General features: G+C 43.5%; 1 protein-coding gene across 1 annotated transcript in view; it reads left to right on the top strand.

Moving 5' to 3' along the window:
- LOC122536553 (alpha-2B adrenergic receptor) overlaps window positions 1-12,402 on the top strand; it is a 172,846-nt gene extending 160,444 nt beyond the window's left edge. Inside the window, exon 4 of the mRNA XM_043669007.1 lies at window positions 1,031-12,402. Within this exon, the coding sequence (XP_043524942.1) occupies window positions 1,031-1,624 (594 nt within the window). The 3' untranslated portion in view covers window positions 1,625-12,402. The remainder of the gene's footprint in view (window positions 1-1,030) is intronic.
- Window positions 12,403-25,245: the final 12,843 nt, after the last annotated feature.

Raw genomic sequence — 25,245 nt, 5'->3', positions numbered from 1 at the left:
CGCCTTACTTTCGTATAACTGTATAGAAAAATGCTTTCAAAGTGCTCTTTCTCTAAAAATTTCTTCCTTGTTCGAGAGAATTGGTGCAGAATGGATCGTACGGTACATATAACGACGTTTTTCTTTCCGACGGTTCGTCCCAAGATCAGATCATCTATCACGCTCGAGCTACGAACACGCATTTTATATTCCGCAACTGCTTGTACACACATGCTCGAACTCGGAGTCAAGCAAACATTAGCCTTTGTTACCCCGGGATACGAAGAAACCTGCGTTATCGGCTTGTTCAAACGTATTCCGGTCCGATACCCCATTCTCCGAAACTGGTCTCTTATTTTCCGTGAATTTCCCTCATCCACTCGCAAGTGGAACATGCCTCAAACATGTCGTCTTTTTCTAAGTGTGTAGCAGATCGTGCGATCTCGGATGGCACGAAACACGGGGGAAACACCTGTCTCCGTGCTCGAATCCCCAATACACTTACTCAATAACTTTTTCGAGGTCTGCGATCTGAATGCAGCATCATCCCTGTTTGGCGATACAGTCACGCGGTCTTCGAGATATCGCCGGTTCCGCCGGTGCAACGCATAAAAGAAGAAAAACTGCAAAAGTAAATCTCCAAAAAGTAGAAATTCGCTATTGGATTTCAGTCCTCTGCCCCTTCCCCCGTGGTACAAGGTTGTTCCACAGTGCAAACAGAATCGAATAAAAGTCCCGCGAATCGCGAGCACAATACTTTATCGCTCGAGTATCGAGATCGAATCGATCATGTACGTACGTACGTGCGCGTTTCTTGGAACCGCTGCTGCCGCGCGTTATGGCTGTCGCTCATAAACACGACGCATAAACCGACCTCGCGGAAATCGTTTGTTGTCGTTGAAGTACGTATGAAACGTTGATGGCGCAAGTACCGAGATAGATTTAGATTTATTCTTCGATCCTCATATCTTCAATTTTCACGGCCGTCTCGGCACGTGAAAGCCAGAAGTGTTCAGGTTTAAACGTTCTTTTACCAATGTCTGTTGAGCAGGTAACGGTCCCAGTCCCGGTGCAAAAGAGCAGCCTGAAGGCAACGCTGTCAGTAAACGGCGACGGCCAATCGAGCGTGCCGTCGCGAGGCAGGGCGCCCAGCGTCGGCATCGACGTCGACATGGTGTCAGAGTTCGACCCGTCGTCGTCGGACAGTGGCGTTGTATCCAGGTGTGCGGTGGTGAAGCCTCTGAAGATCCGACTCTGCCAGCCGATCTTCGGCCGTAAGAATCTCGGTAAGTTCAGAAGAGAGCACGGGGACGGAGGTCGTACGTCCGGCAAGGACGAGGCTGGCGTCGAGGGGAAGTCGTCGAAACCACGGGACCCGGAGAGAGAGAAGAGGAGACTGGCGAGAAAGAAGGAGAAACGAGCCACGCTGATACTCGGTTTCATCATGGGCAGCTTCATCGCCTGCTGGCTGCCGTTCTTCGTCCTCTATATCGCGAAACCTCTGTTCCCGCGCGTTGAAATACCTGGGCAGGCGTTCGTCATTGTGTTCTGGCTCGGCTACATGAACTCAGCGCTGAACCCATTCATCTACACCATCTTCAACAAGGACTTCCGCCGCGCGTTCCGCAGGATACTGTTCAAATAATCCCGCCGTTCCTGGACGAACGTTCCCGAACGTGATCCAGGCAACGCGAATAAAAATTCCCCTCGATCGGCGGATCAATCGCCGCTGCGAGCTGGAACGACGATAGAGGAGGGATCGGGCAACGTCTCCGAGCGAACAAGTTGAGAGAACGTCACGGCGTTCGAGGCGCGTTTGCACCAGAGGCGAGAGCCTTGGGAAATTCCGGCCAGACTGTAAAAACTCTCGCGGGATAGAAACTCATTGGAACTCGGGTCAGCCGGAATTGTCGTTAGACACGTTATCCTCGCACGGTGTTCGTGTCTAACGCGGCCTCGGAGAGTTCTCTCGCGCACGCAGCTGCGCGACGTTCCGATAACCAGTTCTTGCGAAGAAATCGCAAGGAAGCTGAGGAAATTCTGACAGCCCGTTTGCCGGTGACGACCATGAATCCTCTGCGAGACTGTCGTGGACTACCGGCGTATTTCAGCAACAGCTGCTGCTGCTGTTCCCTCGATCGGATACAACTTCCGACTGGTTGTCGATTCAATATGACACCGAGTAGAAGACAGATGGAACTTGGCGACAGCCAACCGCCACGAATACGAGAACTGCGAGAGCCGCTGATCGTGATTTCAAACTAATTGTATCGAGGGGAGAGGTGTCACGCGGAAAGTGTCAGGGACGTTTCTTTTCCTATACCCGACTCGAGAAGGGGCGAGTTTCGTTCGTCGTCGACAGTCGCGAGCTCTCTGTGTCCCACGTCCCTGAGAGAGTCGAACCTTTATCATCGAGACCACCTCGCCATCGTTCTTCGTCGGAGGAAGAAAATCGGACGAGGCTGATTGTCCACGGTTGTTCTTCCTTCTCCGAGTTCCTTCGACAGACGGCGCGCCATCATCCCAATTGTAAATTAAAAGTCGCGACAATCCACTTACTATCGATGTAAGTGAATGTAGATATGTATAGCATACGTGTACGTGTACGTGGGCGTGTATAATATGGCCGTCGCAGGAAGTTTCTGTTCTTCGATAGCATAGGTGACCAAGCGAGGCATATACGGTGTCTCGCGTTCGTTTCGCTTCGCTTCGAAATTCACCTGCTGTTCGATTGGATTCGTTCGCTCGCGCGAAACCGGCTCGAATAACCTCGACAATTTCCGGGAAGCGCGGGAACTATCGAGTAGAAAGTATCTTCTGGGAAGGGAAAATGGTGCCGTGTCGAGGATTGCGAAAGGGAGTCGAAGGGAATCGTACCCTGTTTCGTGCGTGGAACGAAAACTTTCGGAACGAGCTGCGTGCACGCGTCGCGGGTGTAATGATAATGCATAATGGTCTTATGATGTTATACACGCACACCGGGACACGATCTCGAAACGAGCACGAGTTCACGAGAGACGGTGATCGGAACGATCGTCACGTCGGACGAATGAAACTACGAAGAAAAGTAATACCGAAACGAAAGAGGCATGTTTCCTATCAAATAGGTACGCACCGTTTTATCCATAGGACCGATAACGCGGCTACGGTTTAATCGTGTAATCGTTTAATCACGACAGTTTTTTCGAATTCTATCGACTTAAATACGTGGTAAGGATGATGAAAACGTAACGATACGTATTATTATTAAAAGAAAAAAAACAAAAAAAAAAAAAAAACAAAAATAATAAAAAAATAAAGTAGGAGTTTCTCCAGTTTGGAAATCAAACGAGAGAACAGAGAAGAGAGAGAAGAAACACGGGGATGAAACGGGAAAGACTTTTCGAGATGATCGCTTTGCACGGCGTGAAAGGTCGGTCGAAATGAAATTAAAAATTTCTGCACGAGAGCAGGGATGAGGGGTAGGGTTTGCAACGTTTGCAACGCTGAGTTTTCAATTTGCCCGGCTTGAAATATAAAATCTGATTGCGACTCCGCACTGGCGAAACCGTGTTTAAAGATGAACGCGCAGCTATATTTGTTTATTGGCGCGGCGCGAAGCCGACACAGAGGAACGCTGTGCGGTTTCAATTATTACGCGGCATTACGCAATGTTTGCGCGCCAGGGTGCCAATTCGCGATCGGCCGCTTTATATTTAACACCTGCTGGCCTCACCAAGGCACCGAGTCCACCCTCGAAATCGATCAAACCGGCTTGGAACCCGCCACCCCCTTTTATTCGAGCGCGCAGCCAGTTTTACTTAATCGATTACCCTCGCCACGCGACCCCGTGGCGCGACAATTTTCCATCCAGTCCTTGTTTTCGATCGATCAGATTTACCGGGCAATTTTTATCGGTAAATATAATCTCGTTCAGCAAGTATTGGAATTTTCGTGAAAATGAAACATGATATTTAGTTACTATTAATTATAAATTGTCATTTGTTTATCCTGTTATTTGAGATAAACTTTCCCTGTTGAAACAATTTTTATTCAAACTTTAAAATTTCTTTGCCCCATGAGAAAAGTTAATTGATTAATTGACATTACGAATATACGCGAAAATGTGTATTATTCTGATAGTTTTTACAGAGAAGATATGTAACGCAATAAAATTTTCGTATCGTTGCATATAAGTAAGCATCCTGATGTATACGTACAAGTCTGTTTTTGATTTTAAAAATCGCAAGTGGCCACGGAGAATGTTACGTGAAATACGTGCACGGTTGGCACGTCTATCCCCTAACGGCGATTCGAAACAAATCAAAGAGCGTCAAAAGCGTTGCTCGTAAATCGAAAGCGGTCCAGCCATCGGAACAAATTTCGGGAAACAATTTCCACCGGTACTTTTTCACCGACGCGTTCAATCTGATCACTCTCTGTTTCGCAGATTAAAGATTATTCTCGCAGCCTGACCGCGACAAGTTTGAATATAAAAAAATCTACTTTCGGGATCTGTTTGTACCAGAACCTGACGGATCGAAATCCGCCTATTTTTCAATCGAGGACTAGGAGTCAAGAGCCATCGTACGTTTCGCGTGGCCAAATCTCTTTGCTTTCGCGCAACTTTCGGGATATTTCGTTCTCATTCAGCGACGGAGAGCATGTTTTTTTTTTTCGGAAAACGGTCGCCGTCCGAATCGCAAGCGCAGCATCGACATTATCGATAGACACCGGAGACTATCAGAGTCATCGAAATCATAGGTTCTCAAGTTTTCACAGACTACAACTTTTGCAGAACTTTTCGAACGATTTGACTCGCGAAACGTACGGATGAAAGCTCACGGTTATTTGTTTGTTTGTTTCAATTCCTTTGACGTTTCGAGTTTGATACTTTGATTGTCAATTTTTCACCAGAGATACCGTTCTCGCACGGCTTCCGTTTCGACCTTTTTTTCTTTCTTTTTTTCCGACGCGAGTTTCATATTTTTTGCCGTTCCGCGAACCAACGATTTCCAACAAAAATTCATGGAAAAAGAACAGCCGCAGAAACGAAACGTTCCCTGCATAACATTTATCCGCGGCACGCGAAATTCGAAACTAATTTACGAATTAGCCGCAGCCCCTTTACAGCCCCGCGTGTGTCACACGTGCACGCATCTACGTGACACGCAACGCGTTACAACGATAAATCAATAAAGCGTACGTGGTACGTAACACACGCGCGCGTTGCCTCTGTCCCTCTCCGACCAGGCTCGACGCGTTACAACGACAAACTGGGGCAAAGTGTCGAGACAGTACACGAACGAGAGGGTTCCTCGAGTGTGCAGAACCAATAAGAGACGTGCTGATAAGATTGCGACGTACGCGGGACGGATTATTAGCATAGCCGAGATCGATAGACCGTGCACACGCGACTACACACTGCTTCTTCTTCTTTCTCCAGCTGGATTTTTGCTTGCGAAAAGTGGAGATCGATGTTTTCGATAGATCGATTGTGCATCAAACTGTCGTACCTCGATGATTGTCAGGATTCGATCAAAAGATGCAAACGGTCGACTATCGAGCGGAATTTGGGCGGAAAAACGAGCAAGACTCGTCCACTCGTGGAAATTGATTTTAACTGACGCGGTTACTTTTGTTGCGTTTCGCGTGATAGTAGCGGTTCATACACGCCGAAATTAAGAGAAATACCAAAGATGCGTTTTCCTCTTGGTATTTGTTTTCTCCATTCGATATTTGTTTCCCCGCCGCGGTTTTTCAACCCTTCACGTGTTAATCCCTACGATCGTAAACCCGTCGCAGAGTATCGCAGCGCTTTATTATATGTACTTTGTGACGCGAAGTCCTGCGCAGGTTAGACGGCCGACTGTATCCTTGGAAATTTATCGCGCGCGAAATAAAAGCGAGAACGAGTGACGATCTCGCGAGATATTATGTTCTTGAAACGGAGCGCGTAAACGGAAGCCGTAACGGAGATGGTATACACGTAACCGAGTGGAATTTACGTTCGAAACCGCGAGGCCGGATACAATATTTCAAACGATCAAGCGCCGATACACGACTCCCCGTTGCTTTCTTTTCACCAACCCCACCCCTCTCGAGCGAGATACGTTTCGTCATCGTCGACGTCCCTTTTTTTCATTTCGTCCGTCTCTTTTTCACGATCTATTGATCTCGCGCCACGTTTACCGACCACGATCCGATCGGCGGGGGAATCGTCGAGCGGTCGCGGAGAGACGCGGAGCAATTTCGAGAGCTCGTCCCTTTTTCTCTTCTCCTTCTCTCCCCGTCGCTACTCCGACACCCCTTGCTCTATGCGATCTCGCGTTACGGAGAATTCCTCGTGTGAACCACCCTGCCGTGTTTCCTCCCGAAACAGCCAGAGGCCGATCGAGGATAATCGAAGCGGCGAAGGGTCGAAATAATATATACACGCAGCAATAGGAAGGAACAAACGAAAAAAAAAAAAAGATCGTCGAACATTTCTCATCGTTGTTAGCTTCAGACTTTTAATTAGAATCGATATTTAAGGTGTACGCGAAGTTCAGACAGCGAGACTTGATGTGATGTTTTCCTGTGTAAATCGAGTAAGCTCGTGTGATAGTAGGATTGAGATTCTCGGTCGAGAAGCTGAGTAATAAAGTTTAAGACGAGGCTAATTGTAAGTCGAGAGGGGAGAGAGAGAGAGAGAGAGGGAGAGAGGGAGAGAGAGAGAGACAGGAAGAAAAGAAAAAGGAAGTACCGTGAATCCGTAAAATGCAACGTACTAGGTAAATTACGACAACGTACTGTCGTTTTCCATTAAAATACTGTTTAACGAAACTACGTGTACGCGGCTCGATCTCGCCTTAGGCGGGCGACCGAACATTTTTTGCAATCCAAATTTTTCGATGAATCTCTCTGTGTGTCAGTACTTAGTTTACCTTACCATACGTACACACGATGTTAACGTAAGCGGATATAACGTAAGAGGACTTTACCAAAGAAATGACCTGAATCGCGCGAAGAGCGAATACGACGAAGAACGATTTCGATGGACTGATGTAAAAGAAAAATAAATAAAAAAGAAAGAGAGAAAGAAGAAACGAGGTGAAGGATATTTATTTAAGGGAAAAAAGAAAAAAAAAGCAAGGAAAACTATCATTCTAATTAAATATTACGCTCGTACCGTCTCTGAACCTAAGCGACACGCGACACGTTGTCACGAGATTAAAATAATTAAAATTAACGAAGACACGATACTTTGTATTTATACACGTTGTACACAGATATGTATATTGTTACTAATATTATTCTTATTATATTATTAACAGATTACCATTATTCTTATTATCGTTCTCATTATCGTTCTCGATTCTTATTACCATCGGCCATCATGTTCTTACGCATCGAGCAATCCAGCGTCGCCGCAGAGATCCAACAGATCGACCATTAATTATCGTTTCTACCCGTCGAGCGGCAGCACAACTACCCCTTTGTTCGGCCGAGATTCCGCAGTGGAGATCGTTCGTTACGTCCATGACGCCGATAACACCGATCTAACGATCTATTTACTTGATTCCAATCAAACTTTCCCCCCAAAATATCTCTCTTTCGGTCCATTCGAGTCGACGACACGGCGGCGAAAAGAGAGAGAGAGAGAGAGAGAGAGAGAGAGAGAGAGAGAGAGAGAGAGAGCCGCCCGAGCCGAGCCAAGCCAAGCCAAGCAGAGCCGAGCCGAGCGAGCGAACGGCGAGCTGCATCCAGTAAATTTACACAGTCATAACCAGACACTTTTATCGTTTCGATTCATCTTGCGGGAACGCAAACTTCGAAGATTCGTTCTCGTTCGTTGGAGAAGCAGGAGGCACCGGTATATTTCACTCCGAGAATCGCCCACGACTAAAAACTTGGATTAATTATCTCGGTAACCCAGTGTACGAGTTACTCGTCCCGTTTCTCCAACTTTCGTCAACTAGTAAGTAAAATTCGCCGTCGGGTAATACACCTCGTTAATAACGCCGTTGGTACCGAGAATTCCTGCACAGCTGAACGCAGTCAATTGAAATTCCAGCGCGTTTCGATGTAACGATAACTGCACACCTTTTCAAACACGTGCACACATACGTACGTACGCGCAGAGTCGGGTTCATAATTAATTCAAGCATCCTCCATTTCCGTGCCCCCTTTTAAGACCCGCGTCCTCTATTTGCCGGTTCAATTACCGTATCGCGATGCCGAAACGCGAACGCTCGGTATTGCCGACCGCTCAAAAACAATTTTCGATTTAATCCTGAAAGCGATACGTTTGCATCGCGTGTATATCTTTCTTGAAATGTACGCGGCGCAGGCCGGTCGCCGATTCGTTTATCCGCTGATATATCCAACGGATCATGCCTCGTCTATCGTGTATCGGCACGCGATACATACCGAGAACAATCGAACAGTTTTGTTCCTCCTTTTCCATTCGCGATTTTCGTTCGCACGGCAACGGAATAATCTTCAACGATCTCGCGCGACGACGCCGCGAAACGATCTCTATCGATAATATTGGAGCAATGAAAATCACTGTGATATCGCTAAAACGCTTTCAAGGTGTGCGTCTGGGTCGACAATTATCCCGCCGCGCTCGCCAGACTGAGCGTGATTAAGTTTCCCGATAAATGAAAAGCGACGGAAATAGGACTCAGATCAGGGCTTCTCGAACTTCTCCACCTTGGCGACACCTTTTACCCGAGCAAATATTTTCGCGACCCTGGTGTATACACAGATGTGTATATAAACTAGGAATACGAGTTAGAACGTTTGCTAATGACAAAGGAAATTTACCCGAAAGAAATTCTTTGGTATACATGTGAATATAATTTTACCATGTATTAAAAGACGAATACTCGTGCTAATTTTTTTTCAGTTTTGCCAAAATTTCTGCGACCCACACTTTGAGAAGTCCTGGACTAGATGATATTCGGTGGGAGGGGGTGGAGGGCTGAGAGCGAGAGAGAGAAAAGAGAAGGAAAATAGATGATTTATGGTATCGATTAAATTATCGGTGAATTATTGTAAATCATATTATATATTGTATATACGTATACATACTTATACATAATATATATATATATATACGAGTATACATATATAGGTGTGTATTACGGATGACTTAATATCATTAAAGACTACGGTCGTCGTATTACTATCGATTATTGTTAGCCGACACTATTATCGATGCAACAAGTTCTACAATCTGATAGCATTGATCGTCTGTCGCAGAGAGAGCGAGTGAACGAGCGAGCGAGCGAGAGAGAGAGAGAGAGAGAGAGAGAGAGAGAGAGAGAGAGAGAGAAAGTGCAGCCTACGCAGGATCAAAACCGAACGCGAAACGTATGTATAATACGGTAGCTGAACGATACTGAGCTGTTTGCGAACGATTGTTTTAGTGTACATAGGACGAATCGAGGGGCTTGGTCACCTTCGACTCGACTCGATTCGATTCGTGTCGAGTCGAGTCGAGTCGATCGCTCTTCACTCAAGACGTGACCAAAAACATGACTATCGGTTCCAGCTCGTTTCGAGCTTTTCTTCGAACTACTAACGTTTCTAGGTATAAGCGAACTATGCGCGGTTCTCTTCGACTTTATCATCGATCGTCGTAAAGAGAACATACGAAAAGTTTCGGAGAGAGAGAGAGAGAGAGAGAGAGAGAGATGTTTTAACTGTGTATTCAAAAAGAAAAAAAAGAGACGTTGAAAATTCTATTCTAGAGACAATAGCGAGAACGCGATTAAACGAAACGCCGATCAAATCAGTGATCGAGATGACCGGAAGAAGGGCGATCATTGCGAGGTGATAAACCGCGCGACGATATTGAAGTCGGTCGAAGGCACGCGGAATGGCTGCGACACTCACGTATGAAATTTAACGAGAGGATTCCCACCCCCAGTGGGATTCACTGTGCAGCGTACGTTTCATCGCCAGTTCGAGGCAATCGAAAAACAATTCCTCCCCCCCCCCCCCTGTCGCAGTGGTCGCTCTTCTTGGCCAGTGATCATCACGGATACGTGACAACGCGGGCGGAATCACCGCTTTTATTCTACCGCGTGCCTCGATCCGGAAAATGAAACCGTGCAAATCAACCGAAGGAAGATTACGCCGCGTCAAAGAGGTAATTAATAATTTGCCAATCGGAGATAATGAAATTTTAAACGGGATTCCGCCGGTTGATATTTGTCGTATTTCATGACCGTTTCGATCCGATCCGTGTATAATGACAGCCTAGCGAATCTATACGTCGCGATTTTCGGATCGAGGATTTCGCGCGTTGCTGGTCAGTATACGATCGAAAACTTGAATTCGATGGTTCGATTTAAATCTGAGATTTTCAGAGCCCGCGAAGCACGTTGTCGCGGCCGTGAGAAATAACCATCACGCGTCGATCGATCACTGCGAAAATGCTTGAACAATCAGAAGAATGGTAGTACCGATCATACCGCGGGACGAATACACTTTCGTTCGCGGATTTCTCGTCATCCATTCGAGCTTTCAGCTTGAACGCGAGGTCGTGTCGTTTCGGGTCGTTGTGCGAACATGCGAAATCCTCGTTCCAGATTTATTCTAAGCTACTACTGATTCCCGTGGAACGGGGTACGAAACCAACGCCAACGATCTCCTCCTCGTCGTCACACTGAATGGGAATGCACACGAACTCCAGATTCCAATGTAAGTGAAAAATCTCCACAATTACCTGTTAGTAGTCTACGTTAAGTATCATCGATAACTCGATAACTCGCCTATGTGTCGACCAGGCGTGACTTTCGTTTATTATTTTTTAACTGTGTACGTCTGATCGCGAGAGAGTGACTTGTCTCCGTAGTTGAAAGATGCGACAACTTTCCGTCGCGAGCATTAATTGTTCTCGATACTCGTTGTCTAGCGAATTGTAACATTCTCCGAACGGAACACACACTCGTCGACCCGTTCATCTGACGCTCGCTGCGTTTTACCGCTAGGAACGCGACACACACACACACACACACACACACACACACCGGCTGCACCAAACAACCGAACGAGCGATTCAACCAGAACGACTGAATCGAATTTTTGTACCGTTCTTTTTATTCCGTCTCGTTTCTCTTTCAAAACGCGCGTGGATTCTCGACGATCGACGATCCCGCGACCGTACGCAGCAATAACGTCAGCCTACTTCGTAAAACCACATCAAGAGAAAGAAAAAGAAGAAGAAAAAAAAGTCAGACCAAAAGCATATTCAGCCTGAAGAAGCGTGCACCGTGTCTGTAAGAAACGTAGCTTTGTCATTCCTTCCGTTAAGACAGAGCTGGCTAACTGGCGGCTCGCGAGCCCCTACTTTGCCCCAACTTTCTTGATCGCTAGCGCTATTCCTTCCACTTGCTTAGAAATCAACAGACTGAGAGAGTGGGATTGATGCACGGCAAAGAAATTTCAATGTAGTGAAGAGATGCAATGGAGGGGATGATCGCGTTAGCGATCAGGAAAGTAGGGGCAAGAGCCCGCGGGCCGCTAGTTAGTCGTCTTTGCGGTTGAGATGTCCCGTTTTCATCACAGGCTCGCGTAAGAATCCGTGACCTCGCGGTGTTGAAGTGTCACCGCTCGCGAGAAATTCTCGAAGAAATTTACGTTCCTAATTAGAGTACATTTCTCCTTCCACTTAAGGTTCCACGTTTCCATACTTTTCGCGAAGCGAAACTCTCGATCGAGCGTAAATAAACACGGATTCTTGCACACAAACACGCACGTACGAAGTGTACACTACGAGACATCGGCAGAACACCGTAAACGCAGAAGTAAAAAGGGAAAAAAAACGAAACGAAACTACTTTTCGAAGTAATGGTAAAAAAAAATCAAGAAAGAAAGAGTGGAGAGAGAGAGAGAGAGTCTCGATAGGCGCAGAATTCGTTTTACGTCAAGTTTAATCTATAAAAGTCTTCCATTCCTTCCTCAACGTGTATTCGTCTATGTATTCGGCTGATTGGTTATGGACATGGAGCGCACGACAATGTAGCGTGATGATTCTCCGGGGGAAAAAAAAAAAAAAAAGGAGAGGCCGAGCACTGACGGATCGTCGGTTCTCGACGCGCGTTCCTCTCGAGACGCGAAAGATATCGATCGACTTCACCATCGAACGCGCGGTATATCGAAAACGCGTGCCTCTCGACCCGACAAACGTTTACCATCCTTAATTTAACAAATCACCGGGAACGCGGACGAATTTCGGCCGGACGCGGTTTAACCGTGATGCTCGCGCACGAAACGACGCCAACGACGCGCCGTGTAAACGCGTTAATTACATTTTCGGCGTTTAAATGTTTTCGTCCGATTGCACGAACGCGCGCGCACATAGGCACAGAGAGACAGTGGAGCAAGAAGAAACAGAGACGGAGAGAATAATTCGTTGGACGATCGAAAATCTCGCTGCATTACGATTTAAACAAAATAAAAAAAAAAAAAAGAAATAAAAAGAAAAAGAAGAAAAAAAAGAAAGAGGGAGAGAAACGCACGGCAGACGAAACTATTCCAGCCAGCGTGTAATCGAATCGTAAACCGTAAGTCGGTTATGGCGATTCAGAGGACCAGTTTTCGATTGCGATTTTCCACCTCAATCCCTCGCTCCATCGCCACCCTCTCCCCTCCCCCTACCCACCCACCCACCCACCCCCGAAGGGAGACAATAACGCTCCGAGGAATATAATGGATTTTATACAGAGACTCCAGACCACTGCTGCTCTTTAATTCGTTCGCGGTTCCGCGGAGAAAGAATTACACGGAGGGAAGAATGTATATTATACACAATTGTATCTATAGTTTATTCGTTAAGGAAGTTCGTTCTTATACAACGAAGTTGCAACTTGATTCGCGCTCGACTCGCGTAAAAATCAAATCCTCCGCGTTTGTTCGCCATCGACATCGACGACAGAGATTACTTCAGCGAAACTCTCGACCGTCCGCCCGACAGATCCCCGCCACTCCTGCGTTCTCTCTCCGGCCGGGGATTTTTCGGGAAAAATTTCCAGCGAATTCCGGCGAATTTCTAACGCGTCTTCGCTCGCGATTAAACCGCGCCCGTTGCACGCGGTGCATTTTTCACGAACGAAGGCTACTTGTTTCGTCTTGGAGTGGAGGCCGCGCGAATTGGCGGGCCGACGAAATATCCGCTAAAAGTTTAACAAGCCAAGGCTCCGAGCACGCGTGAACGGGCTAGATGCGCTGCGTTCTCGCAGAATTTCCGCGAATGGCCGCGAAGCAGGTGTTCGCAAGGAGTACTTCGACCAAGGTCGAGAGTCGGTACGATACGCTGATCTAGCAGACCGGTCTCTCGCTCGTCCAAGAAAGGAAAAGAGGAAAAGAGAGAACTGAACGCTCGAGGTTACCTCGTCGCGAATCAGATTCCGGGCTCGTTGCTCGGCTGGATAAAGTCGCTGTAAAACGCGTTCGATACGAGCGAAAAAGAAAATGAAACGCGCAGGACGATTCGTGTCAACCGTGTTTCAGAGCTCGCCGATTTGTTTGCTCGTCCTCTCCGTCTGGCTGGGAAATGCTTATTGCGGATATCGGAAACGCCGGTTTCTCTCCTGCGTGGTCGATAGGTGAAAACGCGTTTCGGAGAGAATAGAAACGGTGGAATAAAAGGTGGAAACGATCATAAATTATTGAAAGAGAGAGAAAGAGAGAAAGAGAGAGAGAGAGAGAGAGAGAGAGAGAGTGAAAGTGAGAGTGAGAGAAAAAAGGTGAGAAAACAGAAGGAGAAGCAGTGAAATATGGAGGCAATAATACTGAACGTGTCTTTTATGGAGAAAACCGAAGCATATTTCTGTACAGTTGTAATAATTTTATGGTTGACTGTGTGATAACGGTTGCGTTCTGTACATACAAACACGATACCGCCTTAGTTTCTCGAGTATATTCAAACGATGTACAGGTTTTGCGTGGTTTTTACCTACTTATATAAAGAAAGAGAAAGAAAAAGAAGAAGAAGAAGAAGAAGAAGAAGAAGAAGAAGAAGAGGTTCGAACGATCTTGTTGAGCTTGATTTTACTGTATATCAAGATGTTATAGCGATTCTATAGTATATATGATATAAATTATAAATATTGTAATTATTTCTTCGAAATTTCTCCGGACGAGGACGAAAAGAAGAGTGAGAGAGGTCTGGTGGAAACGATCGGAGTGCGAAGGATGGAGATTCGTTCTCCACAAAAAAAAAAGAAAAAAGAAGGAGAAAAAAAGAAAAAGCCGGCAACGATAAAACAGGTACTTCGCAGAGCGCTAGCTTTGAATTTTAAATGAAAAGGAAGTTGAGCTTGTGTGATGTGAGTTGAGAGAGGACCGGGGAGAAGGAGAGACAGTGACAAAGAGAGTAATAATTAAACGGGGCTTTCGGGAAAGGAAGTGGGGAATAAAATACGAAATGAATGCAAGTACGAAGCAGCTTTACTGGTCTAACGTTTCGCTGTGTCCGTTGTGCTCGAATTGCCTGTTTTTACAGCAACCCCGGATGTTCGGTCTATCGATTGAGTCCGATCGGTCGATCGTCGTCGTCGTCGTAGGGGTTCGACTCGAACGATCGATCGTTCGTCAACGAAATCGTTAAGATGGTCAAGGAATACGAGTACTACGATGTATACTGACATTAAACGAAAGGAACTATCAGTACATTACGACTTTGTTTTATAAAAGAAAGATGAAAAAACAAATCGACCTGTGTTCTCTTTTCCGACACCTCCTCGACCTTTTCGCGCACACTGTTCCATCAGAATAATTACATTATCTGCCGTCTACTGACAATTTTCTTGCTACCAAGTCTAGTAATTCTCTTCGTTGAATTTGATTTGCACTCTTTCTGTTTACTTTCATTGTCTTCGTTCTTCTCCGAGGGATGTGAGCAGGTAAGTGTTCCGACGGTGAAATTCAGAAATTGTTCGAAAGAAGTATTAATCAGAGCAGAGCCCTTCAACTTTCCGCGTTGATACGATATTTAGTAACCGTGGATTTATGAAGGCTTAAATAAAGCTACTTATAGAGTAAATAACTTGCAGAGTTGAGAACTGACGGAACTTCGCAATTCTGATAATTTTGGCGCAACGAAATTCCGCTCAACTTCTTCGAAATATCGGGGCCAAGTTTTAAACAATAGTCATGCTCGAAAGTTGTTAATAGCAGTTCCAGATGAGCTGTCGATCAGGTTTCGCCAAGAACAACCATTAAATCGTCGCTCAGTGTCGATCTCGACAAGTAGAAATAGAAAGCCGAGACTTTAACCATTAATCTGCCAGTAGAAACAGTGAAATTTCGTGAAATTTCGTGTAATTTCCTCGAAATTTCATTTTTCTTTCAACGTTCCACGTTTTCAGAAGCGGAGACTTATCGCTCGAATCTTTCCTTCGCCTGCCTGTAATCTTCAAGATCCTCCATCTTTTTCAAGAAGATGACAGTTTTCTTTTTTATAGATCTGATTGTGAACGAATCGAGGCGTATCTTTACGAGCTGACGCACAAGAAAGAAAAAGGAGGGTAGTATAATAAATATATGATAAAAAGACGAGCGTACTAGCTGCCGTGCGCCGTATATAAGGATCAGAGAATTGGAAAGGCAAAGATACTCCGATAGCCCGCGCGAATCCACTCTGGAATAGAATTCAATTCCACACTTCGATTTTCCTGGACCTATTGTGATGATAGTGGCCTAGACCGATTTCCACGAGCGTAAGCGAGCATCAATCCGATTGGCCTCCGAATGAGTTTCGACTTGCCCCGTCTATCGCGGTATCTGTACGCGCGATACGAACTTTCCGAATGCCGGATGCACGCATCCTTTAAGCTGATCGAAAAGCAGAAGACCGTAAAAACTATTTCCAATTAATCCATCAACACAAAATGCTTGTATCCTTGAGGGTTTTTAATAATTGCCACGTTAATTGTTTGCTTTTAATTGTGTAATATTATCTCACATAAGAAATGTTTCTAGAGTACGATGAATTAAATAAAATTTACAAAGGGGCGAAGTTAGGAACTTTCAATTAATTTTTTAATAAAATCTGTAACGCGTTAATTGCCCCTTTATCCAGTTTCGAGATAAATGAAATAACACGATTTCGATTTGAGTTGGAATGTCTCATTTGAGCCAGAATTCATTGAAGTGAATGATAAAATTATACTTTGCTCATTGCCTTCTCGTCTCAAATGAAACAAAAATAAAATTATATATTAACGCTGGCGTGAAAATGCACGTTACATTTATTTATTTAAATTCAATTCGGTCGTCCACCCAGAGCTAACTAGAAACGCGCATTATTTAAGGCACTACACGCGAACTACATCTGCCGCAATATCCACTGAGATTCGAATCAAATTTATCGAGGTGGTCATCGCGACAACTCCAGTGCGCGATTGTTCCGTGAATACAGCGCCGGTATCATCTCGGTAATAACAATTTGCATCTCGAAAGCCGTGGCCTAGGAACCGACTGCGTTCACCCCCGATTGATTCATGTGCTTTGATTCCTGTGCACTTCGTGTACAATGTGACACAGCCTGAGAACACGTACGCCTGAACTTGGGAGTGGAATGAGACGGTGATTCGCCGGAGATGGAAGGAGTATCGGTGGTGAAAGGGATGTCTCGAAGTGAATTCACAATCGGTATCGATCGGCCGTCGTTAATTACGATCTACTTGGTTATTAAGTAATTCTGACAATGAGTGGATTAGCGATGATCTGCTTTGGCAATTGGTGTTGACGAAACTTACAATTAATTAGAATTAAATACAATTACAATTAATTGCGATACGCTTATTGCTCCCTCACGATTTAGGAATTTTATTACGTTCTGTGTTGTGTGTATTGTTTATCGTTGTTTGGATGTGAATGATCATTTCTTGAAAGTAGCAGTATAAAATTTTATTTGGAAAATGAGCGCATTTGAGAAAATAGTAGAATATTTGTCTATAATATTTTGCAAATAAAATTCCATTTCTTCTATTTAGATTAAAATGAAATTTAATTACGCCGAATAATTATAAGAGGCTTCCACATTAAAGAGCACAATTGTCCAAATCAACGTAAAAATAAAACATTGTTTTAAAAATATCCAACTATCTTCAGGCAATTTCCACTTACCGTGAAAAATGCAACGCGGTTTCACTGTTTAATTTAATATTGGACTCGTTATTCATTGTAACAGAAAGTGAGACTAACGAAACGAGCATGTTTCACCCTTTTGGAGATACAGTTCCGTTATAAACGATCGATAAGCGATCAAAGTGTTGGCAAACGAATGTCTCGTCATTAATTCCTCCTCCCTCCATTTGCGGTGCCTGGTTGGAGAAAGCGAGAGAAACTTTTTTCTCCCGAACCAGGGCTGGTCGAGGTGAAAAGCGTCAGAATACTAATCGACAAAGAACGCGGTTCGGAATGTCGGATGAACGTGAATTCCTACGTGCAAATGAGATTGGTCGTCGCGGGGCTACGAGTAAACGCGTTATTGGAAAAGATTCTAACGAAAGAAGGAATCCCATTCGACGATCGACAGGTCAGTCAACAGAGAGAGACGGGAGTCTAAAGAAGGAAAAACGAGGAGGGTGGAAACGTTGGGGAGAAACGAGCGAGCCATTCACGGACGGAGCGGAAGTGAATCTCTAAGAGGACGGTAGACGAACACAAAGGATCCGACGATTCGTTTTCGAGAATGTCCTGTGAGTTGTCCAAAGACGACGGGGGAAAGCGAGTCTAACGAAATCAACGTAACGTTAATTAGTCAAGACGAGGACTCGATACGGACATTGAAACGCAAATGAAATTTACCGCCCCGAGTCGACATGGATCCGGCGAATTTCCTCTCCGGCGCTTAAGCGCGAATGAAATTGAGCGCTCGGTTATACTTGCCGGAAAGATGAACCAGGGGAAATCTGAAAATCGATGCCGGTCGTCCGTAATGGAATTACAATGTCAAGCGCCAACTCATTTCCTCCGCGACTGTCAACTATTCGGTTCGAGGGGAAGTAGTCGAGCAGTGACATATCGAAGGGGAAGAGCTGGCTTCGAAGGTGGTGAGAGAATAAAAACGAACGCCAAAGGGACGAGAGGAATAACAAGTACGCGAAAGAAAAGCAACGACGAGAGGGTGGAGGAGAACAGGCGACGACAAGGATCGAGAAACCAGCGTATCGCACCGGCAGACGATGTGGAATGTTTGCAAAGTAAATTTAGTCGGGCGCGAAAGAAGAAGACAACTCGATTCCGAGTTTTAATCCAATACGTTGGTCCCTTAGGGCTTTCAAACCCATCGTGTCTCCCTTCGTTCCTGATCGTTCCTTGTTGACACGCTATACTCTTCCTTATTCAATTCGTTCTTTCCGCCTTCTCCGTTTCTCTGTCTCGTCGTCCCCCAAGCATCTGTATTCTTGATTCGAGGAAATATTTCCTCCGAGCTGAACCCAACCGCGGTCTTTCCAGCGACTCTGATCGCATCGACTAACCTACTCTCGCCGTAAGAAACGCGTTTACGTAACCGTGGCTGCCTACGCACATGACCACCCTTACATTCCACGAACGAAGAATTTTCCGGCTCAGAGGTGCCAAGAGGGAACAAAGTTTCGAGTCGACGTCATCGCCGTATTGTCGATACCGAATCCCTGGACAAAGAGAAAATACCGAGTAAATGTCGTTAGAGTAGAGGAAGGTGAGACACGGTATCGTCGTAAAGGTGAGACACGAAAAGATGACGCCATTCAGAACAGAAGCGTGGGATTTGTGGATAGAAGGTAGAGCGCGGAGAATTTCCGGAGAAAGAGAAAAATCACTCTGACGTCTGATCCAGAAATGTGAGCACGAACAATGAATAGAAAGAATCGAAGGAGAAAGAATAGGAAGAATGGTGGAAAGAATGGAAGAAGATAATATGTAAAGCATGAAGGTTATGCAGCTTTGAGGTTGCAACAAGCAAGACCATCGTCAGCAAAGGTTTTAGGATTTGAAGGGTGGTCAATATCGAAAGTGTTTCATAACGAATGAAATACGAGTATATGGTAGCTTGAAATTAAGATAATTATATGAAAAATAAAAAAATAATCCATGAATTCTTAATCCATCTGATTACGCAAGTGAAGGAAATTATTGGAAGAAGAATTTTTCGCCGCTGATCACGGAGAAAGATAATCGGAATTGAGTGGTTTACGCGCGATTGGACAAAAGGAAGAAATTATTCATGACAGTTTGATGAGTTATTTCTGATGCATAGCCTCGTTAAAATGACGTATTTTGTTATCGACGCGACACAGTGCGTGGAGGTGTGAAAATGTACCGAGTGGAAAGCGGATATTTATACCGGTCGAAATAAATCAACGGATTGATCCCAAGTTTGATTACACTGTTCGTCCACGCATTGCTATAGCCGATTCATTGATCGTACTGAGCTACTAACGCGATTTTTCATTCAAGTATCTATGAAAAATATTATTTTTCATTCACTTTTGGATTTTTGTTGACAACGATTAATGTGAAGTTAAAGGGAAGGAGTCCATCATTCCGAATGAAGATAAATTTACAACGTCCGATCAGGATATCAGCCGCATTATTTGTTAAATATGAACACAAAATTCACATCAGAGGATAATAAGTACTGTTGAGCTACGAGAGGCAGAGTCAATAGAGATAATTTAATTGAAATCGTATTTTCTCTGCCGGGATTGTTTAACCGCACAATGAAGCAGGACATCTACAGCAACGAAACTTCTGCGTACCAATAATTATACATATAATATACAAGTTTATACGTAATTAAATGAAAAGAGCTCACAATGTTACATTCATTTTGCGTGCATTCCATGGGCCATTCATTTTCACTCTGTCTGTCTGTCTGTCTCTTTCTCTCTCTCTCTCTCTCACTCTCTCTCTGATTCTGTTATAGCCCTTTATCGAACGAGTTAGTCCGGCTACGATGTTTAATTAGTGTCAGTTTTCGGCCAAGTCTCCGAGGATTCGGTCTCTCATTACTATCACCGGTGTCGACACGATATTAAACCTGGTGATTTTCATACTAACTCGCTGATTAACCGAATTATCGATTCATGTGAAATACTGCATCTCTAGTAAATGAATATTGAAATCAATATTATCCAAATAACGATCGTTTTCATAAATTGTAGCACCCTAGTTGAAAATAATATAGCGCGGCCATAAAAGTAACTGAAGCTTCACGCGAATGCCAAAACATGTAATTGAAGACATTTTAGAAGAAATAGAGATCTCGGATCTCTTTTTCTAGTATGCAATGCCAATTTGGAATGAGATAAACGTACGTTCTAATTTTTGTCAACAACGAGTTAATTCTTACTAAGCAATTATTATTATCAACGAGGACGATATACAACGATGTCGAAAAACGAGTAGAGAAAGAGAAATGTAAAACAAGAAATTACGAGCAATCATCTCGTAGAATCACCAGATTTTCCAGAACCGTAATCGTCCATCGGTCAAGCAATTATCGCGTCACGTTTAATTCGATATTTCAACGTCGTAAACAGGGAGAGAGAGAGAGAGTGTGTGTGTGTGTGTGTGTGCGCGCGCGTATGTATGTATAATTGATACGAATCCTATCCGTCACAATTTCCATTGGAAATGATACAGATCTAATTACAGACTGCGCGAAGAAATTTAAGCCGAGCCAAGCCAAGATGGATTTTACGATGTTGGCTCAGCATTTCTCTCTCGGCTTCCCATAAAATTAAATCAATAGATTTTAGGTAGCTAGTTTGGTTTCTCATATAAACTATAAATATGTATATCAAGACGAGTACTAATACGTCGAATATACTAACATCGAACAAAAGTTTCTTTCGTCGATCGTAAAGAAACAGATTAGATCTGGGTTTCCACCGCGTCCGCCATAACAAATGCTTATGCTTAAACGAAATGGCCACCTTTATTTCCAGATTTTATTATATCGTTATATTCATATTAACAAGAAACACACTGTCCTATGAATCTCTACTCCAGAAATTATATTGACGTTCTACGTAACTCTCTAGGTAAACGCAACGAGATTGAAGGTGATATGCTGTTTGACAAAATTCCAAACAGGCAAATTCCAAACACGCAGTAGCGTTTACCTAACCTGTTAACTAAGGAAAATGAATTAACTTGTCACTAACATTCTCAGTTTTGATATAGAATTTAGTTCAATAAATTGATTTTTATTAAAAATAAATTAATTAATTAAAAATAAATGATATCATATTTACACCTACAAGAACTAACATCAAAAGAAATATTTAATGTAAGTATTGAAGTTAAAAAAATTGAAAATTACTAAAGAATGTCATTAACAAAACCTTAAATATTATTATTATTTAAATACTATTATATTATTATTAATTAATATTATTGACATTGGATAGAATCAGAAATAAATAAAACGTGGCGCTTATCGATGAGATTTAAAAATGGGAACGTTTTGTTTTTAGAAAACAATAAGATTAATTTTCAAAGAAATTGTTCCGTTTAAATTCAAATGGGGGGGGGGGGACAATTCTCATATAGCATTCAATATAACCTAAATTGTGGCAAATTGCGAATGCACGCAGCCAAAATAAGCGAAAAATATTACATCTTTCTCATTTGTTCCTATTAAATTTTACTTTTTTCTTTGCCAAAGAGTTTGAAAGCATTCGTGAAACAAAATTGTTATCTGTCTCGGAAGAATTCTGTTACTGTATATGTGATCGATTGAAATTTAAACTTGCTTCACAAGCAATATGGCGATTAATGTACTTCAACATGACGTTCAAAAATTTAACCATGAAACGTTGAAACGTAAAGCTTTCGACTCACCGCCACTGCAGTTATACAGCAATTACAGATAGCGAAAATGGCTCGTAAACGAGAGGTTCTTCAGATTCTTGCAATATTAATGAGAACACTAAATAAACCACATCAAAATTGAACGTAAAGCTGCACAACGCGCACGTCACACTTCAAATTACTGAACTGCGCTGCGCGCGCATCATCGACCGCAGTATCGATCGCAGAGCCCTGCCATGTCAATTTTTGTAACTATCAAAAAAATGGCGCTACCGCCGCGAAAACATTTTTGCACGACAAACGTGACAAAATTGACAATTTGCTCAAAACAGTCGAGTTGTTTGTTTTCGCAGCAACCGCGTGTTGTTGTAGGTTAGTTATAGGTTAGAAAAGTCGTGACAGTGTGTTTGATTGAGGTGAGTGATTCGAAAAAGATACGTGTTTGAAGTAGTGCGCGTATAATTAGGTTAATCAACTGATCTGTCAACGCTTACGAAGTGGCCAGTATGTATTGTCTGCGGTAATTGATTGCCAAGCAACTCGTGTGTACAGTAATCATCTAGAACGGAGTACATCAGAGTCCGAAATACGGAGCAACAATCGGATCGATGGATTGCTCGTGAAAGTCAGGTTAGATAGTGGACCTTCTCGATGATGGAACGGTATCGTGACAAATATTTTGGATAGAGCATCATGTGACCCCAGTTTCTCTCGACAACCCGAGGCGAGGCGAACGAGAAGGTATTATAAATGACACTATTTATTTTGCTCGCATGAAATATCTTTGTTTTAAAATATTTTATATTTTAAAGTCAATGACGTATATTTTTTTTCTTTTTTCTTTTTTTTTTTTGCCTTTCTTCTTTCTTCAATTAATTGACATAGCATTTTCTCCGATAGGTATTTGTGACAAAGATATTTCAGAAGCGTTAGTGACAAACAAAAACCGTTTGTAGATCGTCGCTAGTTGGATTATAATAAATTCCTCGCGCGTGCTACTGCCAACGTTATTTGATAACACAGAGCTAAAGGAGCTTCCTTCGATAAATATTGCAGCGTGTGTGTTCGCAAATTTGATGAGAACTTCGCCTTTGCTAGCAAAATAAACGCGGCAGGGCTAACGTTATGTGATAGCGTGCTGTTAATCGTAATTAAATCGCAAATTTTATCACCCGATAGAGTGATGTGGCACGGTAAATTTTCACTCGTGACATTTCGGTAATTGATATTGCGACGTTAGACGAGATACCATACGATTTCAATTATAGAACTCCATCTGTAGAAATATTTGTATTATAGTCCTACATCACTTTTGAGATGAAAGTATCGATCTACTTGAACGACCAATTACAATTCATCCATAGAATGGAATCAAACTTTAAGGAAACCCATCCATGGATAATGTTGCCAGTTTGCTCGTTAATAGCGTCCCAAATTGCACAAAACAGATCGTTTTGTGCAAAACACGATTCACTCGGGTGTTCCCTTTCCTCTTCTCGCCGGTAGACGGTTCATCTTCTAATCCATCCACTCAGGAATTCCAGTTTCATTTAAGAGGATAGCAGTTTCCATCCATTCTTCACCGATTACCAGCTCGACTGCTTCTCAAGGAGAGGGTGGATTAAGCTTGAAGGATGACGTTGGGACGCCCGATGGATAATCTTCCTTTACGATCAAATTTCGCGGATTCGTCGGCGGTTCGGCATACTCGTGCATGTCCTTATCGCTGTTTATGACATCGAACATAACGTTCCGCAAGACGGGCAATTTCCGTCCAAGATTCTCCATATTCGATACATTAAAGGAAACTTTACGATCGGGCCAAGTTCCTCGAAGGATTAATTGGAAAAACTCGCCGCGAAATGCGAAATCGTTTCGGGGAAAGTTGATTTCCGTCAATCGAGTCTCTAACTCCTCCGTCCAGCGTGCTTAGGATCTCTTAGGAGGAAATATCGAATCTGAAAATCAGTCGGAAAATCAGCTTTTAATCGAACCGTTTTATCGCGCTTCCATGCACGGAAACCAATCCGGGCTACGCCCCGGAAGCAAAATCGAGTAGTACGCAGTTAAATCTGACAGCGACTGATGAACGAGTCGAGCCTGAATCCGATGTTAGATAATCTTCGTAACGCTAACGATCGCTATAACTGTAACAAGCTGGATCGATGAAAAACCCGGTTCCACTTCGATTTCAATCCACTTTTCCAATTTATCTTCTCTCTTTTTTTTTGTTCCTCTTGTCCTTTCCTTCTCGTTTTCCTTATCGTTTATTTCTCATCTCATCCCATTTTCTCGCTGCCGCGTGCAACGACAGGAATCTTCTTACAACGTTTCCTCCATTTTTCCATATCGCTGCCCTTCACTCAGATTTCCCGGGAAATCTCGTTTTATTAACATAAAACACAGGCAGGCAAGCGGATGAAATCATTGTTGTTCCATTACGCGCAGAAGAGGTTTTCGGCAAGATTCAGTTAATCGGCAGATGGAATTTTTGTAAGTGGATAAAACGAGGATAACGAGCAGGGACACAGACTAAGATGATAAGCTTCGCGTTTAAATCTCCACTTTCTTTCCTTAGAATTGACGAGGCAAGGTCCCCCCCCTCCCCCCTCCTGCCTCCCCCTAGGGTTTAAAGCTCGAATGGAATCACGATCGGCGCTTTGATAATTTATGGTCGAGGTCAGGTTTGATCGGTTAACCAGAAACACGAAAGTCAACTGATGCGTCTCGTTGAAGGAGCAGCAATCTCCTGGAATTTGCCTTTCGCGATGAAAGCTCCGATTTCGGAGCAACAGAAATGTACATTTCCATTTATAATCACCGAGACGCAGGAACTCAGATTACACTCAGAACTAATTGCATGTCCTAAAAATAATAAGAATTCATAATTTGTAGTAATAATTAGGATTGTCATCTGGTTTGAAACTTATTCAAAGATAAATAGAATCTTAAAATAATAAATCATGATCATGATCGATTAATGGATGAAACTGGTCCCGGGCAGTGTTTGGAAACCACAAACGTACACTCTCGTTCATAAATATTAAAACCCCGCCGGTTTCGTGTAAATTATGACAATCGATTAATTTATCAGTTTATAGAATAATTAATTCTATTGTCATTTGTAATTAATTTATGATCAATTGTTACAATTTGTATGAAATCCGAATGAATCTATGAACGCGCGTGTACGTTTCGCGGTTTCCAGATTTTGCCTGCGACCAGCTCCGTCCATGAATCATGTCGGTGGATTTAATGAAACGTATTTTAATTCGTCCTCGTTCAATCTAATCCTCCTTTTCTTTTATGGAAATTTCTCGTTGTTTCCTTTTTTGTTTTCGCCGGAGCTTTTTGTTAGTTCCGGAAACGTTATTAGTAAGTTACTATTGAAAAAACGAACATCGAAGAGCACCACAATCGTTCCACCTCTTGGAATCTCTGTCTGGTTCAGCTGGTTTCTTTCTACCATTTGTACGGAGA

Source organism: Frieseomelitta varia, unplaced genomic scaffold, assembly GCF_011392965.1.
Source record: "Frieseomelitta varia isolate USP_RPSP 00005682 unplaced genomic scaffold, Fvar_1.2 scaffold_157, whole genome shotgun sequence".
NCBI lineage: Eukaryota > Metazoa > Arthropoda > Insecta > Hymenoptera > Apidae > Frieseomelitta > Frieseomelitta varia.
This window is presented reverse-complemented; position numbering and strand designations above follow the sequence as displayed.